General features: G+C 45.6%; 1 protein-coding gene across 4 annotated transcripts in view; it reads right to left on the bottom strand.

The window, feature by feature from the left end:
- The window catches only part of pcsk6 (proprotein convertase subtilisin/kexin type 6), a 105007-nt gene that overhangs the window by 14575 nt on the left and 67932 nt on the right, over nt 1–22500 (bottom strand). For 2 of the 4 annotated variants that reach the window (XM_042318811.1, XM_042318812.1), the window contains exons 13-19: nt 20293–20429; nt 20035–20217; nt 19670–19772; nt 16398–16594; nt 10474–10561; nt 10095–10354; nt 3373–3502 (exon numbers count right to left, since the gene is read on the bottom strand). In XM_042318811.1, the coding sequence (XP_042174745.1) occupies nt 3373–3502; nt 10095–10354; nt 10474–10561; nt 16398–16594; nt 19670–19772; nt 20035–20217; nt 20293–20429 (1098 nt within the window). The remainder of the gene's footprint in view (nt 1–3372; nt 3503–10094; nt 10355–10473; nt 10562–16397; nt 16595–19669; nt 19773–20034; nt 20218–20292; nt 20430–22500) is intronic. The other 2 variants (XM_042318813.1, XM_042318814.1) reach the window with 1 other exon arrangement.

Below are 22500 nucleotides of genomic sequence, written 5' to 3'. Positions count from 1 at the left end.
AACAGAAGGATATAGTGGAGCAGAGGGAGAATAAACAGAAGGATATAGTGGAGAGGGAGAACAGAGGATATAGTGGAGCAGAGGGAGAATAAACAGAAGGATATAGTGGCGCAGAGGGAGAACAGACAGAAGGATATAGTGGAGCAGAGGGAGGAGGAGCAGAGGGAGAACAGACAGAAGGATATAGTGGAGCAGAGGGAGAATAAACAGAAGGATATAGTGGAGCAAAGGGAGAATAAACAGGAGGATATAGTGGAGCAGAGGGAGAACAAACAGGAGGATATAGTGGAGCAGAGGGAGAACAAACAGGAGGATATAGTGGAGCAGAGGGAGAAGAAACAGGAGGATATAGTGGAGCAGAGGGAGAACAAACAGGAGGATATAGTGGAGCAGAGGGAGAACAAACAGGAGGATATAGTGGAGCAGAGGGAGAAGAAACAGGAGGATATAGTGGAGCAGAGGGAGAACAAACAGGAGGATATAGTGGAGCAGAGGGAGAACAAACAGGAGGATATAGTGGAGCAGAGGGAGAAGAAACAGGAGGATATAGTGGAGCAGAGGGAGAACAAACAGGAGGATATAGTGCAGCCGTCCGACGACGACGCAACTTCGGCAGCTGCATCAGGTCCTGATCGACCCGCACTGCGTTCCTGTGATCGCCCTCAAGACCGGTGTGCTAGTTCAGCGTGTCGGGGGGGGTATTGTTACGGATCTCTCTGGAACTTTCATTGCGCCTTGTTGTCTAAGGCTAGGTGTTTGGAACAAATTATTTGAGAGAGAGAGCAAGAGAGAAAGGGAGAGAGAAAGCGAGACAGCGAGAGACATACCAATTAATGAGACCCAGATGGTCGATGGTACTGAGTCAGTCTCCAACAGAAGAAAGGTGAAAGAGAGGTGAGAGAGAAGGGAGTTAGAGAGAAGGGAAGGAGAAGGGACAGAGAGGAGAGAGAGAAGGGAGTTAGAGGAGAGAGAAGGAAGAGGGGAGAGGGAGAATGGAGTTAGAGAGAAGGGAGGGAGAAGGGACAGAGAGGAGAGAGAGAAGGGTGTTAGAGAGAAGGGAGAGAGAAGGGAGGGAGAAGGGAGAGAGAGGAGAGAGAGGAGAGAGAGAAGGGAGTTAGAGAGAAGGGAGAGAGAAGGGAGGGAGAGAAGGGGGAGAGAAGGGAGGGAGAAAGGAGGGAGGGAGAAGGGACAGAGAGGAGAGAGAGAAGGGAGTTAGAGAGAAGGGAGGGAGAAAAGGGAATGAGGGAGAAGGGAGGGAGAAGGGACAGAGAGGAGAGAAAGAAGGGAGAGAGAAGGGACAGAGAAGAGAGAGAGAAGGAAGTTAGAGAGAAGGGAGAGAGAAAGGAGAGCGAGACAAGTGGAAATAGAAAATGAAAGTGAAAAGAAATAGAGAGAGTAAGAGAAGCGCTGATGTTGAATGTAGTTTAGAGATTTCTTTAAGAGAAGCGTTGATGTTGAAGGTAGTTTAGAGATTTCTTTAAGAGGAGCGCTGTTGTTGAATGTAGTTTAGAGATTTCTTTAAGAGGAGCGCTGATGTTGAAGGTAGTTTAGAGATTTCTTTAAGAGGAGCGCTGATGTTGAAGGTAGTTTAGAGATTTCTTTAAGAGAAGCGCTGATGTTGAAGGTAGTTTAGAGATTTCTTTAAGAGGAGCGCTGATGTTGAAGGTAGTTTAGAGATTTCTTTAAGAGGAGCGCTGATGTTGAAGGTAGTTTAGAGATTTCTTTAAGAGGAGCGCTGATGTTGAATGTAGTTTAGAGATTTCTTTAAGAGGAGCGCTGATGTTGAATGTAGTTTAGAGATTTCTTTAAGAGGAGCGCTGATGTTGAAGGTAGTTTAGAGATTTCTTTAAGAGGAGCGCTGATGTTGAATGTAGTTTAGAGATTTCTTTAAGAGGAGCGCTGATGTTGAAGGTAGTTTAGAGATTTCTTTAAGAGGAGCGCTGATGTTGAAGGTAGTTTAGAGATTTCTTTAAGAGGAGCGCTGATGTTGAATGTAGTTTAGAGATTTCTTTAAGAGGAGCGCTGATGTTGAATGTAGTTTAGAGATTTCTTTAAGAGGAGCGCTGATGTTGAAGGTAGTTTAGAGATTTCTTTAAGAGGAGCGCTGATGTTGAAGGTAGTTTAGAGATTTCTTTAAGAGGAGCGCTGATGTTGAATGTAGTTTAGAGATTTCTTTAAGAGGAGCGCTGATGTTGAAGGTAGTTTAGAGATTTCTTTAAGAGGAGCGCTGATGTTGAAGGTAGTTTAGAGATTTCTTTAAGAGAAGCGCTGATGTTGAAGGTAGTTTAGAGATTTCTTTAAGAGGAGCGCTGATGTTGAATGTAGTTTAGAGATTTCTTTAAGAGGAGCGCTGATGTTGAAATTAGTTTAGAGATTTCTTTAAGAGGAGCGCTGATGTTGAAGGTAGTTTAGAGATTTCTTTAAGAGGAGCGCTGATGTTGAAGGTAGTTTAGAGATTTCTTTAAGAGGAGCGCTGATGTTGAAGGTAGTTTAGAGATTTCTTTACGCCTTAATCCCACATGAATAGGAAAGATTGGCACCATCTAATTCTATCTAATTAGAGGCTGCTAATCTTTGCCACAGAGGGTACAGAATATGAACTCAGCTGGAGTTTAGACTACTTTTAAGAGAAGTAGATGAATCATTTGGAGTTTAACTAAGGCTTAATTGTGATTTTATAACTGACAACTGATTTTCCGGAAATTAAGCATTGTCTTGGACTAAAAAGCAATAGAAATTCTGTATGGAAAACTGACTCCTGTTTGGCACTTTTCACCCTACAGAGCCGAGCCAAGCTGTACTGTAGCCTGTTACACATCCACCATACTTGGATCCACTGGAACAGTGCTGGACAGGACAATTTGAAAAGAAAATATCCAAATATCCAGTGCAGTACAGTTTGGGTTGGCCCAATAGTGTTAGAAGGGTACTGTATATCTCTTAAAATGCTATGGCCAGATTAATGCAGGGGCTGAATCCTCTGGCCCAGGCCCGTAGGAGGCTCAAGAGGCAAAAGAGAAGGAAATAGAATCTTGTCCTCTAGCCGGCTCTCTCTCTGTCAAACCGTCTGGTTTCACAGCGCCTAAAAAAGGGACTTGAATGGAAGCCTATTGCAGGTGCAGGAAAATCTCCCACTCGATTTTCAGCATATAGCTTAACGTTTAGAATTTCTGCCCTACAGTTAAGATTTAAAAGAGCGGGCTTTGAAATCCACAGTGTAGTTAGTAGAGCATGGCACTTGCAACGCCAGGGTTGTGGGTTCAATTCCCAAAAGGGACCAGAATGTATGGACTCAATACTGTAAGTCGCTCTGGCTAAGAGTGTCTGCTAAATGAATGAAATACAATTAAGCCTGATGATGGGGTCACTCACTTGTGACACATCCCCTGGTGGTAGCCAGCATCCTCTGTTGAGTAGTATCCTGGGGCGCAGGTCTGAACACACCTCCACTCTTGCTGCAGGTGATCTCTGGCACACTGGATACACTCCTCCTTACCTGGACCTGCAACAACACACAGCAACAGTTCCAAACAGAAAAGGACGGGTCCATCTTTAGCCCAGTGGGGTGAGTTGTATCATTATTTGGTTAATAATATGGTCCTCAAGGAAACAAATTGTCTGGTGGGTAAGAAATTCCTGGGCTGATTTCTGGTCCCAGTCCGTTCCTGGTTCAAAGTACTTTAAACGTCTGTCCCCTGAACATGCGGTGGTGCGTAGACCAAAAGTAAGACATCAAATGCAATGGTGGTCCGACCGCACTCTAAATGATGATACCTTTCCTAATCCCAATTGCCAATAACAACATATAAGAAATTGATGCAATTTATTTGGAATTGTAGTCAGATACACGCCTTTAGGAAAATGTCTGGCTTGTTTTGGGGATGAACAGTCCCTTTAATGTACCCCCTCTTTCTCTCTCTCTCATTACAATCAGTGCTAGGGCCTTGGTTGAGAGGTGAACCACTAATTCAGCTCCTCTACTACAGCAATAAGCGTCTCTCTCTCCTGGGTGTTTTGAAGCTAAGTTCACTTGTTCCACAGACATGCACACAAGCACGCACACATGTGCACACACACAATCTAATCCCTCAGCTTTCTCTCCCCACAGCACGTCTGGCTCTGTCTGTCAATACTACTGTCTCAGGGCAACGGCAGAGCTTCGCCAGCTAAATGTCAACTGCGGCCGACGGCCTAACCCCAGGACACAGCGCTCATAATTAGGGGCCCATTTAATTCATGTAAATCAATGAGCGAATTGACTTAAATCTGACACCCATGTAGATCACAGACGTGAGATGTCGACGCCGTGCCGAAAGTAATGATCACGATAAGCAGAACTGGCAAGCAACCTTTTAGTTGGCAAATTAAGTTATAATTTGTTGTGAAATGATGGTATTGTCATGTCTTCGGACCATAGCACAGGTTCCAATCCAAGTGCCAGTGCCGTTTAGCAAACTCCAGACATTTATATTTGTTGGATGACATGAAAATAGAGGTCTTTGACCACGCACACAAGTGTCTCTGCCAGGAGGCTGAAACTTGGCAAATGACAGTGCCTTCAGAACGTATAAACCTCTTGACTTATTCAACATTTTGTAGCCTGAAATCAAAATTGATTGAATAGATTTTTTCCTCACCCATCTACACACAAAACCCCATAATAACAAAGTGAAAATATGATTTTAGACATTTTTGCAAATGTATTAAATTAAATACATAAATATCTAATTTACATGACTTTTCACATCCCTGAGTCAACACTTTGTAGAAGCACCTTTGGTGGCGATTACAGCTGTGAGTCGTATTGGGTGTGTCTGTATCAGCTTTGAGTCGTCTTGGGTTTGTCTGTATCAGCTTTGAGTCATCTTGGGTTTGTCTGTATCAGCTTTGAGTCGTCTTGGGTTTGTCTGTATCAGCTTTGAGTCGTCTTGGGTTTGTCTGTATCAGCTTTGAGTCGTCTTGGGTTTGTCTGTATCAGCTTTGAGTCGTCTTGGGTATGTCTGTATCAGCTTTGAGTCGTCTTGGGTATGTCTGTATCAGCTTTGAGTCGTCTTGGGTTTATCTGTATCAGCTTTGCCTGTATTTGGCTCTTCACCAGTCTCCCAGTTCAAGGATTTGCCTGTATTTGGCTCTTCACCAGTCTCCCAGTTCAAGGATTTGCCTATATTTGGCTCTTCACCAGTCTCCCAGTTCAAGGATTTGCCTGTATTTGGCTCTTCACCAGTCTCCCAGTTCAAGGATTTGCCTGTATTTGGCTCTTCACCAGTCTCCCAGTTCAAGGATTTGCCTGTATTTGGCTCTTCCCCAGTCTCCCAGTTCAAGGATTTGCCTGTATTTGGCTCTTCACCAGTCTCCCAGTTCAAGGATTTGCCTGTATTTGGCTCTTCACCAGTCTCCCAGTTCAAGGATTTGCCTGTATTTGGCTCTTCACCAGTCTCCCAGTTCAAGGATTTGCCTGTATTTGGCTCTTCACCAGTCTCCCAGTTCAAGGATTTGCCTGTATTTGGCTCTTCACCAGTCTCCCAGTTCAAGGATTTGCCTGTATTTGGCTCTTCACCAGTCTCCCAGTTCAAGGATTTGCCTGTATTTGGCTCTTCACTCCCAGTCTCCCAGTTCACCAGTCTCCCAGTTCAAGGATTTGCCTGTATTTGGCTCTTCACCAGTCTCCCAGTTCAAGGATTTGCCTGTATTTGGCTCTTCACCAGTCTCCCAGTTCAAGGATTTGCCTGTATTTGGCTCTTCACCAAGTCTCCCAGTTCAAGGATTTGCCTGTATTTGGCTCTTCACCAGTCCAGTCTCCCAGTTCAAGGATTTGCCTGTATTTGGCTCTTCACCAAGTCTCCCAGTTCAAGGATTTGCCTGTATTTGGCTCTTCACCAGTCCAGTCTCCCAGTTCAAGGATTTGCCTGTATTTGGCTCTTCACCAGTCTCCCAGTTCATGCCGCTGAAAAGCATCCCCATAGTATGATGCTGCCACCACCATGCAAGGTGGTAGGGATTGTGTTAGACAGGTGATGAGCTGTGCCTGTTTTTTTCCAGATGTAGCGTGGTGCATTCATGCAAAAGAGTACATTTTTGTCTCATCAGACCACAGAATCTTTTGCCTTACGATCTCAGAGTCTTTCACATGCCTTTTTGCAAACTCCAGGTGTGCTGTCATGTGACTTTTTCTCAGGAGTGGCTTCCTTCTGGCCACTGTCCCATAAAACCCAGATTGGTGAAGTGCGGAGACTGTTGTCCTTCGGGCAGGTTCTCCCATCTAAGCCAAGGAACTCTGTAGGGTTCTAAGTCACCTCCCTGACCAAGGTCCTTCTTGCTTGGTTACTTAGCTTGGTCAGACAGCCAGTGATGGAAACCAGTGTGCTCTTGGAACCTTTCAACTCGCTAGAAATGGTTTTCTACCCTTCCCCAGATATATGCCTCATCACAATTATATCTCAGAGATCTACAGACAGTTCCTTGGACTTCATGGTATAGTTTCTGCTCTGACTGTCAACTGTGGGACCTTATATAGACAGGTATGTTTCTTTCTAAATCATGTCCAATCCATTGAATTGGCCACAGGTGGACTCCAATCAAGTGACATCTCAAGGATGATCACCTAAGCTCAATTTGGAGTGTCATAGCGAAGGGGTGTGAATACTTATGTAAATGAGATATTTCTGTATTTAATTTTCAATAAAACATGTTTAAAAACATGTTTTATTATTATGGGGTCATTATGCGGTATTGTGTGTAGATGGGTGAGAAAATTCAGGTTGTAACACAACAAAATGTGGAATAAGTCAAGGGGATGAATGCTTTCTGAAAGCACTGTATGTGCTGGAGTGTGGGAGATGTTCTCACCAGAACAGGCCAGTATGACAGTGTGACACAGCAAGGTCACTCTGACACTATGACCTCCATATACGGGTCATATAGACCGTTGACATTTGAGCCTGACATTCATTAATAGTTCAACATTCAGAGGACCATTGAGTGAAACAATGCTAACATTTACTGTTGGCATTGAGTGTAATACTCAAAAATGCATTCCAGAAACCTGTCACGGAACCTATAAGGGGTGGCTTCACACACAACACACACACACACACACACACACACACACACACACACACACACACACACACACACACACACACACACACACACACACACACACACACTTCATCTATCCTTTTAAAACATTTTACAAAAAGGCTCAGTGCCATTACCCTCGCAAGAGGAGAGTGCCGGGGGATTGCAAACACGGATGCCAATATTTTTTACTCCTATCTTTATGAGAACAGGAGGTGTGACGGACACCGACCTGTGCAGGTAGAGCAGGAGGTGTGACAGGGACACTGACCTGTGCAGGTAGAGCAGGAGGTGTGACAGGGACACTGACCTGTGCAGGTAGAGCAGGAGGTGTGACGGACACCGACCTGTGCAGGTAGAGCAGGAGGTGTGACGGACACCGACCTGTGCAGGTAGAGCAGAAGGTGTGACAGGGACACTGACCTGTGCAGGTAGACAGGGACACTGACCTGTGCAGGTAGAACAGGAGGTGTGACACACCGACCTGTGCAGGTAGAGCAGGAGGTGTGACGGACACCGACCTGTGCAGGTAGAGCAGGAGGTGTGACAGGGACACTGACCTGTGCAGGTGTGAGAGCAGGACACTGGTGTGACAGGGACACTGACCTGTGCAGGTAGAACAGGAGGTGTGACGGACATCGACCTGTGCAGGTAGAGCAGGAGGTGTGACAGGGACACTGACCTGTGCAGGTAGAGCAGGAGGTGTGACTGGTACAATGACCTGTGCAGGTAGAGCAGGAAGTGTGACAGGGACACTGACCTGTGCAGGTAGAGCAGGAGGTCTAACAGGGACACTGACCTGTGCAGGTAGAGCAGGAGGTGTGACAGGGACACTGACCTGTGCAGGTAGAGCAGGAGGTGTGACAGGGACACTGACCTGTGCAGGTAGAGCAGGAGGTGTGATAGGGACACTGACCTGTGCAGGTAGAGCAGGAGGTGTGACTGGTACAATGACCTGTGCAGGAAGAGCAGGAAGTGTGACAGGGACACTGACCTGTGCAGGTAGAGCAGGAGGTGTGACTGGGACACTGACCTGTGCAGGTAGAGTGGGAGGTGTGATAGGGACAATGACCTGTGCAGGTAGAGCAGGAGGTGTGACTGGGACACTGACCTGTGCAGGTAGAGCAGGAGGTGTGACAGGGACACTGACCTGTGCAGGTAGAGTGGGAGGTGTGATAGGGACAATGACCTGTGCAGGTAGAGCAGGAAGTGTGACAGGGACACTGACCTGTGCAGGTAGAGCAGGAGGTGTGACAGGGACACTGACCTGTGCAGGTAGAGTGGGAGGTGTGATAGGGACAATGACCTGTGCAGGTAGAGCAGGAGGTGTGACTGGGACACTGACCTGTGCAGGTAGAGTGGGAGGTGTGATAGGGACAATGACCTGTGCAGGTAGAGCAGGAAGTGTGACAGGGACACTGACCTGTGCAGGTAGAGCAGGAGGTGTGACAGGGACACTGACCTGTGCAGGTAGAACAGGAGGTGTGAGGACATCGACCTGTGCAGGTAGAGCAGGAGGTGTGACAGGGACACTGACCTGTGCAGGTAGAGCAGGAGGTGACCAATGACCTGTGCAGGTAGAGCAGGAAGTGTGACAGGGACACTGACCTGTGCAGGTAGAGCAGGAGGTCTAACAGGGACACTGACCTGTGCAGGTAGAGCAGGAGGGACACTGACCTGACAGGGACACTGACCTGTGCAGGTAGAGCAGGAGGTGTGACAGGGACACTGACCTGTGCAGGTAGAGCAGGAGGTGTGATAGGGACACTGACCTGTGCAGGTAGAGCAGGAGGTGTGACTGGTACAATGACCTGTGCAGGAAGAGCAGGAAGTGTGACAGGGACACTGACCTGTGCAGGTAGAGCAGGAGGTGTGACTGGGACACTGACCTGTGCAGGTAGAGTGGGAGGTGTGATAGGGACAATGACCTGTGCAGGTAGAGCAGGAGGTGTGACTGGGACACTGACCTGTGCAGGTAGAGCAGGAGGTGTGACAGGGACACTGACCTGTGCAGGTAGAGTGGGAGGTGTGATAGGGACAATGACCTGTGCAGGTAGAGCAGGAAGTGTGACAGGGACACTGACCTGTGCAGGTAGAGCAGGAGGTGTGACAGGGACACTGACCTGTGCAGGTAGAGTGGGAGGTGTGATAGGGACAATGACCTGTGCAGGTAGAGCAGGAGGTGTGACTGGGACACTGACCTGTGCAGGTAGAGTGGGAGTGTGATAGGGACAATGACCTGTGCAGGTAGAGCAGGAAGTGTGACAGGGACACTGACCTGTGCAGGTAGAGCAGGAGGTGTGACAGGGACACTGACCTGTGCAGGTAGAGTGGGAGGTGTGATAGGGACAATGACCTGTGCAGGTAGAGCAGGAGGTGTGACTGGGACACTGACCTGTGCAGGTAGAGCAGGAGGTGTGACAGGGACACTGACCTGTGCAGGTAGAGTGGGAGGTGTGATAGGGACACTGACCTGTGCAGGTAGAGCAGGAGGTGTGACAGGGACACTGACCTGTGCAGGTAGAGTGGGAGGTGTGATAGGGACACTGACCTGTGCAGGTAGAGCAGGAGGTCTAACAGGGACACTGACCTGTGCAGGTAGAGCAGGAGGTGTGACAGGGACACTGACCTGTGCAGGTAGAGTGGGAGGTGTGATAGGGACACTGACCTGTGCAGGTAGAGCAGGAGGTCTAACAGGGACACTGACCTGTGCAGGTAGAGCAGGAGGTGTGACAGGGACACTGACCTGTGCAGGTAGAGTGGGAGGTGTGATAGGGACACTGACCTGTGCAGGTAGAGCAGGAGGTCTGACAGGGACACTGACCTGTGCAGGTAGAGCAGGAGGTGTGACTGAGACACTGACCTGTGCAGGTAGAGCAGGAGGTGTGACTGGGACACTGACCTGTGCAGGTAGAACAGGAGGTGTGACAGGGACACTGACCTGTGCAGGTAGAGCAGGAGGTGTGACAGGGACACTGACCTGCAGGTAGAGCAGGAGGTGTGACAGGGACACTGACCTGTGCAGGTAGAGCAGGAGGTGTGACAGGGACACGGACCTGTGCAGGTAGAGCAAGAGGTGTGACAGGGACACGGACCTGTGCAGGTAGAGCAGGAGGTGTGACAGGGACACTGACCTGTGCAGGTAGAGCAGGAGGTGTGACAGGGACACTGACCTGTGCAGGTAGAGCAGGAGGTGTGACAGGGACTACACTTCATCTCCTCCAGATGAAAGAAGGTTCCGTTGGCACACTCTGGTACACAGGTCATCCCTGCCAGACTGCACACACACACACACACACACACACACACACACATACACACACAAAAACACGCTTATGTTCTCTACATGACATTTTTCATCAGTGACATTCCCTAAAGAGATTACATGTAGTTTACCTGTAGCCGTTGTTACAGGCAGTACACCTGTCTGAGTCCCGTAGACACTTCATACAGTTCTCATGACACCTCAGACATTTCCTCTGAACTGGGGAGAGGGAGGGAGGGAGGGAGGGAGGGAGGGGGAGGGAGGGAGGGAGGGGGAGGGAGGGAGGGAAGGAAGGAAGGAAGGAAGGGGAAGGAGGAGGAGGAAGGAAGGAAGGGGAAGGAGGGGAGGTAGGAAGGAAGGAAGGGGAAGTAGGGGAGGAAGGAAGGAAGGAAGGAAGGAAGGAAGGAAGGAAGGAAGGAAGGAAGGAAGGAAGGAAGGAAGGAAGGAAGGAAGGAAGGAAGGAAGGAAGGAAGGAAGGAAGGAAGGAAGGAAGGAAGGGGAAGGAGGGGAGGTAGAGGGGGCAGATGGGAAGGGAGCGTGAGAAATAAATATAGTTATCCATTTTTAACTCAGTATAGTTCTCAGAGGACTGCTCATTCAACCACCAAACACACCAACACACAAACCAACTTTCACAGGCTCTCAGTCTCTGTCTCTCACTCTCTTTCTGTCTCCTTCTTTCAAATCAAATCAAATCAAATTTTATTTGTCACATACACATGGTTAGCAGATGTTAATGCGAGTGTAGCGAAATGCTTGTGCTTCTAGTTCCGAAAATGCAGTAATAACCAACAAGTAATCTAACTAACAATTCCAAAACTACTGTCTTATACACAGTGTAAGGGGATAAAGAATATGTACATAAGGATATATGAATGAGTGATGGTACAGAGCAGCATAGGCAAGATACAGTAGCTGATATCGAGTACAGTATATACATGTCTCTCTCTCGCTCTCTCTCTCTCTCTGTCTCCCTCTTTCTGTCTTTCTCTCTCCCTCTCTCTCCCTCTCTCTCAGTCTCCCTCTCTCAATTCAAGGGGCTTTATTGGCATGGGAAACACATCTTAACATTGCCAAAGCAAGTGAAGTAGATAATATACAAAAGTGAAATAAACTATAAAAATGATCAGTAAACATTACACTCACAGACATTCCAAAAGAATAAAGACATTACAAATGTCATATTATATACATATACAGTGGGGCAAAAAAGTATTTAATCAGCCACCAATTGTGCAAGTTCTCCCACTTAAAAAGATGAGAGAGGCCTGTAATTTTCATCATAGGTACACTTCAACTATGACAGACCAAATGAGAAAAAAAATCCAGAAAATCACATTGTAGGATTTTTAATGAATTTATTTGCAAATTATGGTGGAAAATAAGTATTTGGTCATCGACAAACAAGCAAGATTTCTGGCTCTCACAGACCTGTAACTTCTTCTTTAAGAGGCTCCTCTGTCCTCCACTCGTTACCTGTATTAATGGCACCTGTTTGAACTTGTTATCAGTATAAAAGACACCTGTCCACAACCTCAAACAGTCACACTCCAAACTCCGCTATGGCCAAGACCAAAGAGCTGTCAAAGGACACCAGAAACAAAATTGTAGACCTACACCAGGTTGGGAAGACTGAATCTGCAATAGGTAAGCAGCTTGGTTTGAAGAAATCAACTGTGGGAGCAATTATTAGGAAATGGAAGACATACAAGACCACTGATAATCTCCCTCGATCTGGGGCTCCACGCAAGATCTCACCCCGTGGGGTCAAAATGATCACAAGAATGGTGAGCAAAAATACCAGAACCACACGGGGGACCTAGTGAATGACCTGCAGAGAGCTGAGACCAAAGTAACAAAGCCTACCATGATGAAAATGACAGGCCTCTCTCATCTTTTTAAGTGGGAGAACTTGCGCAATTGGTGGCTGACTAAATACTTTTTTGCCCCACTATATACAGTGTTGTAACGATGTACACATGGTTAATGTACAAAAGGGAAAATAAATAAGCATAACTATGGGTTGTATTTACAATGGTGTTTGGTCTTCATTGGTTGACCTTTTCTTGTGGAAACAGGTCACACATCTTGCTGCTGTGATGGCACACTGTGGTATTTCACCCAGTAGATATGGGAGTTTATCAAAATTGGGTTTGTTTTCGAATTCATTGTGCATTTGTGTAATTTGAGGGAAATATGTCTCTCTAATATGGACATACATTTGGCAGGAGGTTAGGAAGTGCATCTCAGTTTCCACCTCATTTTATGGGCAGTGTTCACATAGCCTGTCTCCTCTTGAGAGTCAGGTCTGCCTACGGCGGCCTTTCTCAATAGCAAGGCAATGCTCACTGAGTATGTACATAGTCAAAGCTTTCCTTAAGTTTGGGTCAGTCACAGTGGTCAGGTATTCTGCCACTGTGTACTCTCTGTTTAGGGCCAAATAGCATTCTAGTTTGCTCTGTTTTTTGTTAATTCTTTCCAATGTGTCAAGTAATTATCTTTTTGTTTTCTCATCATTTGGTTGGGTCTAATTGTGCTGCTGTCCTGGGGCTCTGTAGGGTGTGTTTGTGTTTGTGAACAGAGCCCCAGGACCAGCTTGCTTAGGGGACTCTTCTCCAGGTTCATCTCTCTGTAGGTGATGGCTTTGTTATGGAAGGTTTGGGAATTGCTTCCTTTTAGGTGGTTGTAGAATTTAACGGCTCTTTTCTGTATTTTGATAATTAGCAGCTATTGGCCTAATTCTGCTCTGCATGCATTATTTGGTGTTCTACGTTGTACACGGAGGAGAGTTCTGCAGAATTCTGCATGCAGAGTCTCAATTTGATGTTTGTCCCATTTTGTGAGTTCTTGGTTGGTGAGCGGACCCCAGACCTCACAACCATAAAGGGCAATGGGTTCTATGACTGATTCAAGTATTTTTAACCAGATCCTAATTTTGGTATGTCGAATTTTATGTTCCTTTTGATGGCATAGAATGCCCTTCTTGCCTTGTCTTTCAGATCGTTCACAGCTTTGTTGCTCTAGGACAACGGTGTCTAGATGGAATTTGTATTTGTGGTCCTGGCAAATTGACCTTTTTTTGGAACACCATTATTTTGGTCTTACTGAGATTTACTGTCAGGGCCCAGGTCTGACAGAATCTGTGCAGAATATCTAGGTGCTGCTGTAGGCCCTCCATGGTTGGTGACAGAAGCACCAGATCATCAGCAAACAGTAGACATTTGACTTCAGATTAATAGTAGGGTGAGGCCGGGTGCTGCAGACTTTTCTAGTGCCCGCCCAATTCGTTGATATATATGTTGAAGAGGGTGGGGCTTAAGCTGCATCCCTGTCTCACCCCATGGCCCTGTGGGAAGAAATGTGTGTGCTTTTACCTATTTTAACCGCACACTTGTTGTTTGTTTACATGGATTTTATAGTGTCATATGTTTTTCCCCCAACACCACTTTCCATCAATTTGAATAGCCAATAGACCCTCATGCCAAATTGAGTCGAAGGCTTTTTTGAAATCAACAAAGCATGTGTAACGGCTCTCATGGAAAGGATTGGACCAAAGCGCAGCGTGGAAAGTGTTCATGATTTTATTTTCAAAAAACACTCAAACAAAATAACAAAAGTGAAAACGAAAGCGCACAGTTCTGTCAGGTACAGACACTAAACAGAAAACAAGATCCCACAAAACCCAAAAGGAAAATGACAACTTATATGTGATCCCCAATCAGAGACAACGATAGACAGCTGACTCTGATTGGGAACCACACACACGGCCAAAAACAAAGAAATAGAAAACATAGACTTTCCCACCCGAGTCACACCCTGACCTAACCAAACATAGAGAACAAAAAGGATCTCTAAGGTCAGGGCGTGAAAGCATGAGAAGACTTTGCTTTTGTTTTGTTTGTTTGTCAATTAGGGTGTGCAGGGTGAATACGTGGTCTGTCGTATGATAATTTGGTAAAAAGCCAATTTCACATTTGTTCAGTACATTGTTTTCACTGAGGACATGTACGAGTCTGCTGTTAATGATAATGCAGAGGATTTTCCCAAGGTTTCTGTTGACGCATATCCCATTGGGATCAAATTTGTCTCCACTTTTGTGGATTGGGGTGATCAGTCCTTGGATCCAAATATTGGGGAAGATGCCAGAGCTAAGGATGATGTTAAAGAGTTTTAGTATAGTTTTTGTTGGTTATGTTGTCATAGTTGTGCCTTGAGGGGCATATGGGGGAGGGAATGCTGTCACCTCCAGGTAGGTGTTTGTCCCCCTGTGTGCTGAGGGTGTCAGGTTCTTGTCCGGTTATGGTCATTTAGGTCGCCACAGACTTGTCTCCCTCTCTCCCTGTCTGTCTGCCTCCCTGTCTGCCTCCCTGTCTGTCTCCCTGTCTGTCTCCCTGTCTGTCTGTCTGTCTGTCTGTCTGTCTGTCTCCTGTCTGTCTCCCTGTCTCCCTGTCTGTCTGTCTCCCTGTCTGTCTCCCTCTCTCCCTGTCTGTCTGTCTCCCTGTCTGTCTCCCTGTCTGTCTCCCTGTCTATCTCCCTGTCTGTCTCCCTGTCTGTCTGTCTGTCTGTCTGTCTGTCTGTCTCCCTCTCTGCTCCCTGTCTGTCTCCCTGTCTGTCTCCCTGTCTCCCTGTCTGTCTGTCTCCCTGTCTGTCTCCCTGTCTGTCTGTCTCCCTGTCTGTCTCCCTCTCTCCCTGTCTGTCTGTCTCCTCTCTCTCTCTCTCTCTCTCTCTCTCTCTCTCTCTCTCTCTCTCTCTCTCTCTCTCTCTCTCTCTCTCTCTCTTCTAAAAATGTGTAGTATCTGGGACCTGGCAAGTTTGTAGGATTTATAGAGGAAATACCATCCAAACATAATCTGTCCAACAGCATAAAACAACCTCCGTAAATGAGCCTGCAACCCAGTTTCAGCCATTTCACTCTCTCTCACACACACACACACACACACACACACACACACACACACACACACACACACACACACACACACACACACACACACACACGGTCAGACTGGGACAAAAGATCGGCCCTGGGATTTCTAACACACAGGCCCACTTATTTCCATGATGCCTGCACACCGACCAGTCCCCCATTATTAGCCAGATGATGATCATTTTGTGCAACAAAAAAAAAAAGGTTAGACAGGCCGACTGGGCTAACAACGGACCAGCCTATCTGGTCCTGCACACACAAACACAGTATGGCTGAAAAACAGATGAGAGAGGCTCTGTGAGTGCTCTGTACGTCAGAGGGTATCTCAGGTTATGACAGATGACGTCAATGCGTGCTCGACTGTGTGTGTGTGCGTGTGTGTGTGCGTCCATGCGTGTGTGTCATTCACAAATCAACACATGAACCCACTCCACCATACTCAGTTAATCCCTGGCGTCCAGGATAACAGGCAGCGTGGGAGTTGAACATTGACCTGTTGTGTGTTCACGCAAAAACCTCATCACATCAACCCTTTTGAGTCACAAATCATTCCCTTATTTCCTTCTATAGAAAATATCTTCACACACTCAATCTAACTGTTACTATGTTACTAAGCAGATTCTATGTCAATACAACGCTATTACTACAGCTATTACCGTGTAGTTAAATAGGTATGAGGGCAACTTAAAGTAAAGTAGTACATTGTTTCTTCTTGGAGAGACAACACTAATAGCTTAAATTATATTTTTTGTATATATATATATAGATATATATTTTTTTACCGTTATTTAACTAGGCAAGTCAGTTAAGAACAAATTCTTCTTTACTATGACAGCCTACCCCGGCCAAACCCGGACGACGCTGGACCAATTGTGCCCCGCTCTATGGGAATCCCAATCACGGCCGGATGTGATACAGTTAGTTAGGGTAGTTTGTTAGGGTAAACTGTTCCTAAATCTGTGGTTATAAAGTTCTACCTCTTTTATTTTCCTAACCATTTCTCTTCACAGTAACATCCCTAGCAGCAGAGTTACAGTAAACATGTCCTAGATCTGTAGTTAGTTTGGGGAAACTGATCCTAGATCTGTGGTTAGGCACAACTTTTTCAAGCAACTCCACTTGACTTACTGTCGTCAGCGAAGTACCCAGCAGGGCAGGTCTCAGAGCAGGTAGTGTTGAGGGGGTTGAAGTAGAGCCCCCTGCGACAGGAGCGACACTCGGTGGGGGTGCGTCCCACACACCTCTCACAGCCCTTGTGACAGCGTCGACACCTCCTGGCCTCCAAGTTATCGTAGAAGCCCAGCGGACAGTGGCTCACACACGTCCTGTCATGGATTGATTGATGAGTTCTAATTACAGTAAATTGAGTTGATAATACAGTAAAACACACATTAGCCGATTTGTAGAGACTGGCTCTGCTGTATTTCACAAGTCCTGGGATGGATGAATGGATGGATGAATGGATGAATGGATGGATGAATGGATGAATGGATGGATGAATGGATGGATGAATGGATGAATGGATGGATGAATGGATGGATGAATGGATGAATGGATGGATGAATGGATGAATGGATGAATGGATGGATGAATGGATGAATGAATGGATGGATGAATGGATGAATGGATGGATGAATGAATGGATGAATGGATGAATGGATGGATGAATGGATGGATGGATGGATGGATGAATGGATGGATGAATGGATGAATGGATGGATGAATGGATGGATGAATGGATGAATGGATGGATGAATGGATGGATGAATGGATGGATGGAATGGATGAATGGATGGATGAATGGATGGATGAATGGATGAATGGATGGATGAATGGATGGATGAATGGATGGATGAATGGATGAATGGATGGATGAATGGATGGATGAATGGATGAATGGATGGATGAATGGATGGATGAATGGATGAATGGATGAATGGATGGATGAATGGATGAATGGATGGATGAATGGATGAATGGATGGATGAATGGATGAATGGATGGATGAATGGATGAATGGATGCATGAACGAATGGATTTATTCATTCAAAAGGACCTATTTCCCATATTCTCGATCTGTTCATTATGTGAAATGTAACCTCTCTGCAAGTTGGCAATTGTTTATTTTACTGTTTCATCTAATCAATTACATTGATTAATGAATTTCACATAAACAACAGATCAAGTAAATGGGGAAAAAGACTCGTTGAATGAATTAGTCAGAAAGACTACAACATCATAAAAAGAGGGCAAGTAGATTTCATGTCTAATTCATTCCTATATTATCTTCATTATTCCTCTCCTTTAATCTTCTATTAGAAGTATTATGGTAGCACTGTTTTATGGTACAGAAATGACCTGAGATTTGTTAGGAAATAAAGAGGTATCAAATGGTACTTTCTGGTATTTCATTCAAAGATTTTCCCACAATTGGTAACTACCTGGTACCAAATGGTGCCGATGTGTTCTTTGGTTGGAGTATCAAATAAACGAGTAAGTATTCTTAGGTTATTACTGTGTAAAGACCCTCGCTCCCTTCAGTCTCAACGTAGACTTTGATCTGAAGCCATTCTAGTGATTATTGTGATTTTGCTATTGTTCATGTTTGTAGGCTTATGTAGCCAAATTGTATCTATGATCGTACGCTATCCATTTATGTTTTTTGTATGCTATTTTAATATATGAGAATTAACCAATGATATCAGGCCGCATCTGGCCATGATTACAGACACCTGTGTGTCTTTTGACACTATATAAATGAGTCATCCCGCAGTGTTAGTCATTATACCCTGATGTAGACAGCTTGTCTGTCCAAACGTTGGACATACATTTTTTTTGCATCTGAGCTCCTAGAGCGCGTGACTCTCCTTTATTTTTTAAAAGTATTATTGTGTAATTACCATTTTACAATATCATTTCTAAGTAAATACCAGATCATTTCGAAGTAAATACCAGGTCAATTCTGTACCGTAAAATAAAGAGCTACAGAAGTAATACAGGTTTTCTGAATAAGAAAAAGGAATCATCACAGTCAAAATGCTTCCACTCCTCAACATGCTCCCATTCCTTAACATGCTCCCATTCCTCAACATGCTCCCATTCCTCAACATGCTCCCATTCCTCAACATGCTCCCATTCCTCAACATGCTCCCATTCCTCAACATGCTCCCATTCCTTAACATGCTCCCATTCCTCAACATGCTCCCATTCCTCAACATGCTCCCATTCCTTCCTCAACATGCTCCCATTCCTCAACATGCTCCCATTCCTCAACATGCTCCCATTCCTCAACATGCTCCCATTCCTCAACATGCTCCCATTCCTCAACATGCTCCCATTCCTCAACATGCTCCCATTCCTCAACATGCTCCCATTCCTCAACATGCTCCCATTCCTCAACATGCTCCCATTCCTCAACATGCTCCCATTCCTCAACATGCTCCCATTCCTCAACATGCTCCCATTCCTCAACATGCTCCCATTCCTCAACATGCTCCCATTCCTCAACATGCTCCCATTCCTCAACATGCTCCCATTCCTCAACATGCTCCCATTCCTCAACATGCTCCCATTCCTCAACATGCTCCCATTCCTCAACATGCTCCCATTCCTCAACATGCTTCAACTCTTCAAAATGCTTCCACTCCTCAACATGCTCCCACTCCTCAACATGCTCCCTTTCCTCAACATGCTCCCATTCCTCAACATGCTTCAACTCTTCAAAATGCTTCCACTCCTCAACATGCTCCCACTCCATTTTTCATGTATCCATTTGTTTTGTCTTGTTCCCTGCACACCTGGTTTTCATTCCCCAATCAATTCATATGTATTTATTCCTCTGTTTCCCATCATGACTTTGTGTAGGCTTGTTTGTGTTACGTGTATTTTGATATTGTGGATATTGTTACGCGCATTACTTGTTGTCTATGTTCTGTGTTTGGGCACATTATATGTTACTTTGTGCTGTCATTTTGACCGGAATAAAAAGTGTGCCTGTTCACTACACTCTGCTCTCCTGCACCTGACTTCGCCTCCGATACACACTCCTAACAGCTCCCACTCTTCAACATGCTCTCATTCCTCAACATGCTATTGTGCCTTCCTGTCTTGATGTTGAGCAGAAACAGAACAATAAATAATTACTGAGTTTGAATCCGATATGGTCACAGTCACAGCACAGTTAAAAGAGGAAACCAAGATGGGTCACAAATCTGAAGCATCCGGTGGGGGCTTCCACTCACCAGAGTGGAAGTCCAGTGGTAGACAGAGGGAGAAGATGGAGTGAGATGGACCGGGCCATTCCACAAATTTTCTCATACTATATATGAAACATTCAGCAGTTTCTATTGTTCCATCTTGGGTTAGTTAAAAGTATCTTTGGTCCCAGTCTGTTTGTTTACCTGCCTGTCTTGAGGCTGCCCAGGCTGTAGTGGATACAGTTCAGACAGTGGTCAGAATCTGGCCCGTCACAGCCCTGGTCCCCACACTCACTGTGGCACGGCCCTGAGAGGGGTTACAGAGAATACACACACACACACGCACACACACACACACACACACACACACACACACACACACACACACACACACACACACACACACACACACACACACACACACACACACGCACACACACACGCACACGCACAAACGCAAGGGTACACACAAAACACACACACACAGAGGTTAGGAGGTTGAGTTGTGTTGTCGGACTACAATGTTGTAACAGTTCAGAGTGAACAGTTTATGGCAGAGCCTCTCCTACCGCTGTACTCCTCCTCTTCCTCCTCCTGGTGCTTGAGGACCTCCGGGGGTGGTTCGGGCACATTGGGGTCCCGGCTGGGGGTTGGGATCTCAAGCATCCTGGAGCGAGAGTGCTGGGTCCCGTGAGACTGGTACGGGTGCCCCGAGGTGCCATAAAGGACCAGCGTCCACTCTTTCAGTTTACCTAGAACAAGGAGAAGAAATCTCCATAAAAACACAGTATGAAGAGATCACTTTGTTTGTGGCTGTGTTTTCTTACCCAGCACCTCTGGGTTGCGTAGAGATGAGGGAGAGTCTATGATCTCCAGGATCCACTGGCCCTCTGCCCTCTCCCCCCAGCAGTGAACAGTCATGAACTCCCAGTTCCTAAAACCTTCATTAGAGTTATCAAACAACCTGAAGCGAGAGAGGGAGGGAGAGAGAAAGTAAGTCACTTCTCAACTTCTAAGGCAATTAAATTCTGTTTCACAGCGCAAACAGACAAATCTTAACGCCTTTGTACTTTCTCAGCCCCCCTGAAGAAAAATATTGAATTATTCAAAGAGGCTAATTGAAGAGAAATGTAAGCACTGGCTGCTTTAAAGCTAGCCGCGACAGGAGATAATATCACATCAATGGGCTCAAGTAACATCACAGTGGCTTCAGCTCTCTGTGGCATGTGGTGAGGTCTGGTGTGGCTGCTACTGTGCTGGTGTGATTGGGAATAATGTTTGTGCACCCTATCAGGAAGTTTCAGGAAGCTGTTTTGGTTACTCCACAGGGTGGGTAAACTGTGTTTAAAGGGGCAATCTGGGATTGGTAGAGTGCCTTGCGAAAGTATTCGGCCCCCTTGAACTTTGCGACCTTTTGCCACATTTCAGGCTTCAAACATAAAGATATAAAACTGTATTTTTTGTGAAGAATCAACAACAAGTGGGACACAATCATGAAGTGGAACGACATTTATTGGATATTTCAAACTTTTTTAACAAATCAAAAACTGAAAAATTGGGCGTGCAAAATTATTCAGCCCCCTTAAGTTAATACTTTGTAGCGCCACCTTTTGCTGCGATTACAGCTGTAAGTCGCTTGGAGTATGTCTCTATCAGTTTTGCACATCGAGAGACTGAAATTTTTCCCATTCCTCCTTGCAAAACAGCTCGAGCTCAGTGAGGTTGGATGGAGAGCATTTGGGAACAGCAGTTTTCAGTTCTTTCCAAAGATTCTCGATTGGATTCAGGTCTGGACTTTGACATGGCCATTCTAACACCTGGATATGTTTATTTTTGAACCATTCCATTGTAGATTTTGCTTTATGTTTTGGATCATTGTCTTGTTGGAAGACAAATCTCCGTCCCAGTCTCAGGTCTTTTGCAGACTCCATCAGGTTTTCTTCCAGAATGGTCCTGTATTTGGCTCCATCCATCTTCCCATCAATTTTAACCATCACCAAAAGCAGGCCCAAACCATGATGCTGCCACCACCATGTTTGATAGTGGGGATGGTGTGTTCAGGGTGATGAGCTGTGTTGCTTTTACGCCAAACATAACATTTTGCATTGTTGCCAAAAAGTTCAATTTTGGTTTCATCTGACCAGAGCACCTTCTTCCACATGTTTGGTGTGTCTCCCAGGTGGCTTGTGGCAAACTTTAAACAACACTTTTTATGGATATCTTTAAGAAATGGCTTTCTTCTTGCCACTCTTCCATAAAGGCCAGATTTGTGCAATATACGACTGATTGTTGTCCTATGGACAGAGTCTCCCACCTCAGCTGTAGATCTCTGCAGTTCATCCAGAGTGATCATGGGCCTCTTGGCTGCATCTCTGATCAGTCTTCTCCTTGTATGAGCTGAAAGTTTAGAGGGACGGCCAGGTCTTGGTAGATTTGCAGTGGTCTGATACTCCTTCCATTTCAATATTATCACTTGCACAGTGCTCCTTGGGATGTTTAAAGCTTGGGAAATCTTTTTGTATCCAAATCCGGCTTTAAACTTCTTCACAACAGTATCTCGGACCTGCCTGGTGTGTTCCTTGTTCTTCATGATGCTCTCTGCGCTTTTAACGGACCTCTGAGACTATCACAGTGCAGGTGCATTTATACGGAGACTTGATTACACACAGGTGGATTGTATTTATCATCATTAGTCATTTAGGTCAACATTGGATCATTCAGAGATCCTCACTGAACTTCTGGAGAGAGTTTGCTGCACTGAAAGTAAAGGGGCTGAATAATTTTGCACGCCCAATTTTTCAGTTTTTGATTTGTTAAAAAAGTTTGAAATATCCAATAAATGTCGTTCCACTTCATGATTGTGTCCCACTTGTTGTTGATTCTTCACAAAAAAATACAGTTTTATATCTTTATGTTTGAAGCCTGAAATGTGGCAAAAGGTTGCAAAGTTCAAGGGGGCCGAATACTTTCGCAAGGCACTGTACATTCCATTTTGGACTTCAAATTAACGATACAGCCATTGATTCTTGAAGAAC

The sequence above is a fragment of the Oncorhynchus tshawytscha genome, unplaced genomic scaffold (genome assembly GCF_018296145.1).
Source record: "Oncorhynchus tshawytscha isolate Ot180627B unplaced genomic scaffold, Otsh_v2.0 Un_contig_8142_pilon_pilon, whole genome shotgun sequence".
Classification (NCBI taxonomy): Eukaryota; Metazoa; Chordata; class Actinopteri; order Salmoniformes; family Salmonidae; genus Oncorhynchus; species Oncorhynchus tshawytscha.
Note: the sequence above shows the minus strand (reverse complement) of the source record. Positions and strands in the feature narration are given on the sequence as shown.